The 9,422-nt window shown below is 43.0% G+C and overlaps 1 protein-coding gene across 1 annotated transcript; it reads right to left on the bottom strand.

The window, feature by feature from the left end:
- Positions 1–6,199: 6,199 nt before the first annotated feature.
- LOC131821021 (nucleosome assembly protein 1-like 1) lies at positions 6,200–9,177 on the bottom strand. The gene is made up of 2 exons (XM_059156823.1): positions 7,271–9,177; positions 6,200–6,323 (listed from the first exon to the last, which is right to left on the bottom strand). Exon 1 carries the CDS (start codon positions 9,175–9,177, stop codon positions 7,279–7,281), a length of 1,899 nt encoding a protein of 632 aa, XP_059012806.1. The 3' UTR covers positions 6,200–6,323; positions 7,271–7,278.
- Between the last annotated feature and the right edge of the window lie 245 nt (positions 9,178–9,422).

Raw genomic sequence — 9,422 nt, 5'->3', positions numbered from 1 at the left:
TTTCATCTTAATTGCTCTTAACCACAAACTCCATTATTTTTTGAGAGGGCCATAGGCTTCAACTTCTTCATAGTCTGTTGCAAAAATGATTTATTTCCCTTGGGAAGAGATGCAGAGACCTCTTTTTAATGGCCTGCTTCTTCTGTTGGGGAAAAAAAAAATCTCTCTGAGCTATAGATGTAGAGCTGGGAATGGTGAATTTTTCAATGAGTGACACTTGTGCTTTAGGATCTGGGCCTCCAGTGTAAAGGGACAGTAGTTTCAGGTCTTCTTAGCTTGCTTTCCCCAATATAGAGTCTCTTACCAAATTGGGGTCCCGATATTCTCAGCAGTGCTTCATCCGAGGTAATCCTATGAATGAAGACTGCATGGAAGATGGGAGCCCCCAACTCTGGACTGTATTCGTCTAGACTCAGACTCAGCAACAGGTAGCTTGGGGCAATATGAGAAACTCTGATGCTCTGTCTTCCCTGGAAAGATCACTCTGGCTTTGTTGTGGGAAGAGAAGTTCCTGTTTTCTTGGTTGTACCAATCTGGATGGAGTTTCTGTCTTGCTGATTTAGCAGGGGAAAGGAGGTTTTGGGTCATTGCTCAAATACCAGACTATCACTGTCCTTACCAAATATTACTAGACATTCTTGAATAAATGTTTCTGTACTTGCTATATGTCCTCAGGACCATTTCTAGATAATTTAGATAGTTTGATTTTTTTTAACTAATTTGTTTTCAGTTTCATTGGGGAGCAGATTAATAGAGCTCCTTAATGAAGTCCAAAAAGTTCATCTTTGCTTTTGTTTCCTTTGCCTTTGGAGACATATCTTGAAAGAAGTTGCTGTGGCTGATATCGAAGAGATTACTGCCTATGTTCTCCTCTAGGATTCTGATGGATTCCTGTCTCACATTGAGGTCTTTTATCCATTTTGAGTTTATCTTTGTGTACGGTGTAAGAGAATGGTCGAGTTTCATTCTTCTAAATATAGCTGCCCAGTTTTCCCAGCACCATTTATTGAAGAGACTGTCTTTTTTCCACTGTATATTTTTTCCTGTTTTGTCGAAGATTATTTGCCCATAGAGTTGAGGGTCCATATCTGGGCTCTCTACTCTGTTCCACTGGTCTATGTGTCTGTTTTTATGCCAGTACCGTGCTGTCTTGGTGATCGCAGCTTTGTAGTAAAGCTTGAAATCAGGTAACGTGATGCCCCCCGTTCTGCACAGCAAAGGAAACAGTGAAGAAAACAAAGAGGCAACCCATGAAATGGGAGAAGATATTTGCAAATGGCAGTACAGACAAAAGGTTGATATCCAGGATCTATAATGAACTCCTCAAACTCAACACACACAAAACAGACAATCATATCAAAAAATGGGCAGAAGATATGAACAGACACTTCTCCAATAAAGACATAAAAATGGCTATCAGACACATGAAAAAATGTTCATCATCACTAGCCATCAGGGAGATTCAAATTAAAACCACATTGAGATATCACCTTACACCAGTTAGAATGACCAAAATTAGCAAGACGGGAAACAACATGTGTTGGAGAGGATGTGGAGAAAGGGGAACCCTCTTACACTGTTGGTGGGAATGCAAGTTGGTGCAGCCTCTTTGGAGAACAGTGTGGAGATTCCTCAAGAAATTAAAAATAGAACTTCCCTATGACCCTTCCATTGCACTCCTGGGTATTTACCCCAAAGATACAGATGTAGTGAAAAGAAGGGCCATCTGTACCCCAATGTTTATAGCAGCAAGGGCCACGGTCGCCGAACTGTGGAAAGAACCAAGATGCCCTTAAACAGATGAATGGATAAGGAAGACGTGGTCCGTATACACTATGGAGTATTATGCCTCCATCAGAAAGGACGAATAAGTGGGTAGAAGAAGAATAAATGAAACAAGATGGGATTGGGAGGGAAACAAACCATAAGTGACTCTTAATCTCACAAAACAAACTGAGGGTTGCCGGGGGGAGGGGGTTTGGGAGAAGGGGGTGGGATTATGGACATTGGGGAGGGTATGTGATTTGGTGAGTGCTGTGAAGTGTGTAAACCTGGTGATTCACAGACCTGTACCACCCCTGGGGATAAAAATATATGTTTATAAAAAATAAAAAATTAAAAAAAAAATAAAAATAAAGTAACCTTACAGAACAAAAAAAAAAAAAAAAAAAAAAAAAGAAAGGACGAATACCCAACTTTTGTAGCAACATGGACGGGACTGGAAGAGATTATGCTGAGTGAAATAATCAAGCAGAGAGAGTCAATTATCATATGGTTTCACTTATTTGTGGAGCATAACAAAAAGCATGGAGGACATGGGGAGTTAGAGGGAAGGGGGTTGGGGTAAATTGGAAGAGGAGGTGAATCATGAGAGACTATGGACTCTGAAAAACAATCTGAGGGGTTTGAAGTGGCAGGGGGGTGGGAGGTCGGGGTACCAGGTGGTGGGTATTACAGAGGGCAGGGATTGCATGGAGCACTGTGTGTGGTGAAAAAATGATACTGTTATGCTGAAAATAAATAAATGAAAAAAAAACTATAGAGTTCCTTAAGCTATCATGCCAGGAGTGGAACTTTAAGTAATCTTTATTAGTCACCTCTTTAAAAGCCCATTCCACATCAAAATGCCAAGACCATGAGCACAAAAATGGTCATGAAGTGGTCACTGAATGTCATGTCCATTAGTGAGTGCACTATTAGATCTCCTTCACCATGAATAACAATGTACTGTCTAGGTCTAAGCATCCCAAGTATTAAAAATGTAGAGGATCGTGGACTCAAGAACTATTATGATGTAGTTAGAATCTCCCACTTACAAAGGGATGAAACCCCATCAGTAGAATGCATTTCAATACCTATTAGATACCAGTGATAGCCACCAAATGGCAGCAGAGAACCACACAGTCCATTTGTCAAGAATGGGTAGGGCCCTTTCCTTGAGCTGTAAGTTTTAAGTATTTGTCATACTTAACTGTATTTTAAGGGAACCCAAATGAAAGACACAATTAGGACAGGAGTAGTGGGACAAGTGCACAACAAGGACTCTATCTGTTTCATCTGACCTAGTCATGTGGTTACCTTAAAGCAGCATAAAACACCAGAGAGAGAGCATGATAGCTCATGAGGGAAAAAAGTAAACACCAAGTGTTTAGCATGAACCAGGTATAACATTTATAAAATGTGCAAAGTTGGGGGCAAAACTTCAAGTGGGGGCTTACATGCCATATTTCTAATTAGGTTAAATTGTTTAAGTCAACCAATAAACTGTAAAAATATGCTTTGGCAAATATACTTCATAATGGCCTAAAAGGTCCAGTTTGGGTTTTGAATTCATAGACTGCTCTAACTTTTGAGCCTTCAGTGTGGGAGGAACTACCACCGACCCTCTATGTCCAATGCCCTAGACTAGGCCCGGACATTAGTCAGTCTGCCTTCTCTTCCCACCCTGAGTTTTATCCCCCACCTTTGAGGACTCATCTGTGTGTATGTGGAGAACCAGGGCAACTCATTAACTTTTCCTCATGTATAGGCAAGACCCCTCCCCATAGCCACCTGGAAGTACATACACCAACAGTGCAGTTAGTCTTCAAACATTAGAAAACTAAGCCCCAGTGAAAAGCATGCTGGTACTGGAAGCAGGCTTGGGTCCATTCAAATGAAGAGTTTAGGTGTCCCAGGAATCTTGAGGATGATATGGAGGTACAGAGAATGCATGTATTCCTTTGTCCCCTAGACTGGGCTTTTGGTGCTGTGGGAAGAACCTATCACCAAGAGAACCAAAGAGAGCTTTCAAAGCATAACGTTTAGGAGATGGGCCTCTGTTGATAGGGCCTAAGAAAAATGCAGTATTTAATAACCTGTACAGCATGAATTAACCAATCAGACACAAACTGAGGGCCTTCAAATCACACTTGTGGATGGTTGTCTATTTGCTCTGCCCTTTCCATTTAAATAATGCTGATTAAGGGTCCTATACATTCTCTCACCATGCAGTTCTAGTCATAAGAAGTACTATGTGATAACACATTTTATTTATTTTTAAAGACTTATTTATTTATTTTAGAGAGAAGTAGGAAGGGGCAGAGGGGGAGGGAGAGAGAGAAGCCCAAGCAGAATCCCTGCCAAGTGCAGAGCCCGATGCAGGGCTTGATCTCACAACCCTGAGATCACGACCTGAGCCAAAATTGAGTCAGATGCTTAGTAGACTGAACAGCCCAGGCACTCCTGTAATAATACATTTTAAAATGCCAACACTGGTGAAAAGGAAAGGTTGAGGGTGTATTAATTGAGCACCTGGGAAGAGGGAGAACAGAGTGCTTGATATTTGGGGAAGGAAGGATAATTTAAACCTTTTAAGCTTGCAATTATTCAGAATTTCACAATCTGTACAGTGTCTGAAGGGGTGGAGCAGAGGATAGACACACACACACACACACACACACACACATCTAGATCATTTTAATATTAGAACATGAGAGTACTACCACAGAATATGAAAGAAAAAGATATCGATGCCAAATACAAGAACCTAGGCAGGCTTATATAAATGGAGAAACAGGATCTTCTCTTATCAGACTTCCTGGCCTTCTTCTGATCCTCTGGTAAATTAAGACTTCATTTTCCTTAAACAGCTTCCAGATTTTAGGCCCGTTTTCTCCTTTCCCTCTTTAATATGTTGTCGTTTTTATTAGGAAATATTTCAGACCTACAGAGTCTATGGTATAGACAATACTACATCCATTTACCCACCACCTTACTCAAGAAATAGAACATTACAGATACAGTTGAAGCCCACTGCATACCTGTACTGGGCTAAACTGCATTTTCCAAAAAGAAATTTTTCACATCCTAATATCTGGTCCCTATAAATGTGATTTTATTTAGAAACAGGGTCTTTGCAAATATAACGAGGCTAAGAGACACAAGACGAGCTCAACCTGGAATTATGGTGAGCCTAACCCCCATGACTAATGTGAACATAAGAGAAAGGAGAGGCAGAACTGAATCACAGACTCGCAGGGAAGGACATAAAATAATGGAGGCAGATATTGGAGTTATGCTGCCACAAACAGAGGAATTTCAGAAAACACCAGAATCTAGAAGAGACAGGAATATTCTCTCCTGGATCTTAGAAGGAAATGTTTCTGTGTCCTCAACCTGATTTCACCTGAAATCAGAACTCCAGAATTCCAGAACTTCCAGAATCAGACCCCAGAGTATGAGGGTATGAAGTTCTGTTTTAGGCCACCCACTTTGTGTAATTTTTTTTTTTTAATAACAGAAGTAGAAAACTAAGACAGCCCGTCCCCAATTGAATTCTTCACTATCCCTCTACACAAGACATAACCAGTGTCCTAAAAAGTCTCCTTATCATTACATTATAGGCCTTTCTGCATGCTATATATGCTGGCATTTCCAATGCTTACTTTTTACTACATATATATGTATCCATAATGTATACATTATTTTGCGTATTTTGAAAATTCATATACATTGTGTCATAGTATTTGTATTCTTCTGGAATGAGATGGTTCTCTTATGCATTATTTTTCACTGCAACCATCCATCCTTCTAGGGGGTCTTTATCTGTGTCCCAAGTCTTGGAGATTTCCACTCTCATTCCCAGCTCTGACCTTACTCTCTATTCGGAACAGCTTCACATCACTGTGTTAATGCTGCTCCTACCAAAAATGAAGCTGATTTCCTCTCATTCATTGCTTGAAATGTTTCCCAAACTTTATTGAGTTTCAGAATCATCTGCGAGGACTTCTAAACTGTGACAGAATTACCAATTCAGAAGTTATGGAGTGAGGCCTGAGCATTTGCATTCCTAAGAAGTTCTCAGGTGATGATGATGATGCTGGTCCTTATCAGCCCAGTAAAAACCAGCACCATCTGATCTCCAGGTAAGCAAGATCATCCATCATGTACTTCAAAAGAATACAGTAGGGGCAACCACACCCTTCTTTATGTAAATTGTTTATAAGTTTTTTAATTAATTGGAAGATGAATAAAGGAACCTAAAGCAGGCTTATCAAATGATTGAAAGTGATTCCTTTCAATAATAGGTGGCCAAAACAAAAATATACAAAGATAGATTTAAGTCATTGTAATATATCTAAAGAGTCTGCAGCTTATTCATTTTAAATGAACTTTTATTTTCAACTTTGAAATGCTGTCATATCTCTCAAATATATGATGACATTAGAACAAGACCAGTGGTGCTAAAGTTTCAAAAGACAAATAAATATCAAAAAATCTCCATTCCTTGAAGAACAAATTCACTGTGGCTTTCTTCGTTCATGTCTTACTATGCCTCCAAACTGTAGATGAAACAAGAGACAATTAACAATTGAACTTGATTGAAATGCAACAGTGACTTTCTAAGTCTAAGAATAGCCAATCCTATTTATGTCTGAGCTAAAATGAGAAATCATGTATCTCTCTTACAACCCAGACACCTGGGTATAATCATGCTTTTGCATACTCTGAGGTCCTCCATTCTGTGACACAACAAAATCAACTGTTATTTGCCAAACCAAAAAGGCTTGTTTGTTTGTTGTGAGACAACATTCTGGTATGTACACATTTCTTTTGATTTTAAAGGCCTATGCTCTATCCATAAACTACACTCATTTACCCCCCAAGGGCCCAAGTTCCAATATCTGTAAAAGAAGAAAGTAAAAGGAAAGGACAAAATATGTTGAATATAGATTGAGTAAATTATCAATCCAGTGATTAACAATAATCTTACCATGACTATTGTTGTTTTCTTTTCACTGTCCCCTGAAATATAGACATTTACAACTGAATAAATGGTTTAAATGGCTGATAAATAAATATATGAAATTCTAAATAAAATTCTTAACGATTCCTGTGATAGTCACATTCTCAAAGGAATCGTCTCCTACTTAGCATAAAAGACCATATTTCTGTGGCTACATGTTGAAAGCCCAGCTGGTATTGATTTATGTTCCTTTAGCCCCTTGTTCTGGCAACCGTGTTCTAAACAAACATTGGTCTCTGCTACCAGGCTGACACATCTCCCACCCGTTGAAGACTCACAGCTACACCTGAAAGGACTTGAAGCTGTGAGTGAAGCACATTTCAGAATATGCTGCCTTCTACACCGATATCCAAAATTAACACCGAACTGGCTCAGAGAACTAAATTTTTGACATTTTGTTATTTACTTTACTGAGAAAAGTTAGAAGCATAATTGGTGTAGATCAGGCATGGCTGGATGATACACAAAGCGACGCACAGATACCTGGGTTCTCAGGAACTGCTCTCTCCTGGGCCCAGATGCTTTTCAGGCCCTTTTTCAGGTTCTTCATTTCTGATCTCTTCTGCTTTCTTTTCCTCACCTCCAGCTTCTCGGGCCTCATCATCAGAGCTTCCACACTTATATTCGCTGGCTTCATTGGTGAAGAATAATACGGACTTCGGGACCAGAACTTCACGGAAAAAATAGCCCAGTCTAAAATCGGTGGCCACATCGACTACTCTGCCCTCAGGAGAATCAGGAGGATAGAAGTAGGTGAAGAAAGAATAGCGGGGCGTCTTCTTGGTGGTGGATACAATGCTTCTGCGGTCCTCACATTTCTGCAGCTTGCTCGTTTTCATGGTGACATTTCTCCCCTCTTTCCAGTAGATCTCACATCCTGTGCTGCTGATAATTTCTGGGCCTTTGGAGAGGAAGGGATCGGAATTATCGGGGTCTGATCGCATTTGGTATGTTTTAGTCAGGATTTCATTGAGAAAGTATTCGTTGGACTTGAAGATAAATTCTATGGTGAAGCTCATTGGTTCCTTGAACCCTGAAAATTTAATTTTTACATCTTTCAAGTGCTCGAGTACAGGTTCATCATTTTTTCGGATCATCCTCCCAAGGATCTTCACATTTTTAAAAGCTGTCAACCAAAAGTGAGGTATGCCGCTTGTTGGCCCTTTTCCCGCAGGCTCTCTTTCCATTCCCCCCCACGCGCCTTCCTGGACAGCTACTTGCCACTGACACTCACCTTCTGTGGGCTCATAGATTGCATTGACGATCTCAGATCTCTTATCAAACAAAGGCTGGTAGAAGACCGCATACTTTTTCTCTAGATCGTGAAAATCTCGGTAGAATTGAGCTTCCACTTGTGCATATTGGGCCTGAAGATTTTTGAGAGCTTTGACCCGCTGCTTCACCGCTAAAGGCAAGTGCTGAGCACCGCCGGCCTTTGAGCTGGGTGCCCCAAGAGGGGCTGCAAGGGCCCGAGGACTTGACGGCCACTCGCCAACCTGGACCTTGTCGGGGGCACAGGCCCCAGCTTCGGAGGACTTGGAGGCATCGCCCAGGGCCTCGTCCTCTTTTCCGTGAGCCTCTGCTGTGGGTTCCTCTGCCTTTTGGGATACAGCCTCCTCTGTTGGTTCCTGCGGCCCCCAGGGCGAGGCGCCCTCTGCCTGGTACTCGCCCACCCGGACCTCCGCTTCCTCTCTCGGGTGCCCCTGGTCCTGGGGAGCTGGTCCTTCTCCTGGCTCTTCCACCTCTGGAGGCGCTGGCCTCTCTCCAGGGTCCTCAGGCTCCCGGGAGTGGCGCCTGATTCCCATGCGGCCAGCATGGGGCTGGACCAGGACATGGTCATTATCATGGATACGGTGTAGAAGGGAATGGAGCAGAGCCCTGAAGAGGGACCGAAACCGTGCCATGAGGGTCTCAGGAGCGGCCGTGGCGACTTCTGGGACGTCTGCGGGCCCTTGGCCATTGTCTTCCTCCTGTTCAGTCTCTTCCTCTTCCTCCTCATTCTCTTCCTCGTTTTCACCCTCCTCTTCTGACTCATAGTCAGACTCCTCCTGGTTCCCAAACTCAAACTCAAACTCTGGCGACTGGTACTCATAGTCTTCCTGATCTCCAAACTCAAACTCGAACTCGAACTCCTCTTCCTCCTCCTCTTCCTCGGCCTCTTCCCCTGCCTCCTCCTCTTCTACCAGCTTTCCCTCCTGGCTCTGTTCTGCGGCCTGGGCAGCATCTTGCCCACCCTCCTCCTCAGGAAGGGCTCGGGCAACCCCTTCAGAAGCCAGGAAGGCTGCGGCTGCCTCGACCCCGTCCACCCCTTCTGAAGGGGACACCGGGACCCCAACGGGTCTGGGGTCCTGGCCACCTGGAATCAGACTTTGTTCCTCGGTGGCAGACATGGCCGGAGGGACTCGCCAGTCAGTGCCTCAACTGGAGTTTTGATTGTGGGGCCGCGACAACCGCGGTGAAGATGGCGGCCACTGAAGTGACTGCCCCTGAGGGGAGGCTGTTGGCAGCAGGACCTGTCAGGAGGCGGTGGGGGTGGCAGAGAAGATGACTTCAGAGGGTACGACAGTCTGTGAAGGTGCTCGTGGAAGTCCCGCAACAGGAAGCGCAGAGGGGCAGCCCAAGAATCGGCCAACCA

The sequence above is a fragment of the Mustela lutreola genome, chromosome X, assembly GCF_030435805.1.
Source record: "Mustela lutreola isolate mMusLut2 chromosome X, mMusLut2.pri, whole genome shotgun sequence".
Classification (NCBI taxonomy): domain Eukaryota; kingdom Metazoa; phylum Chordata; class Mammalia; order Carnivora; family Mustelidae; genus Mustela; species Mustela lutreola.
This window is presented reverse-complemented; position numbering and strand designations above follow the sequence as displayed.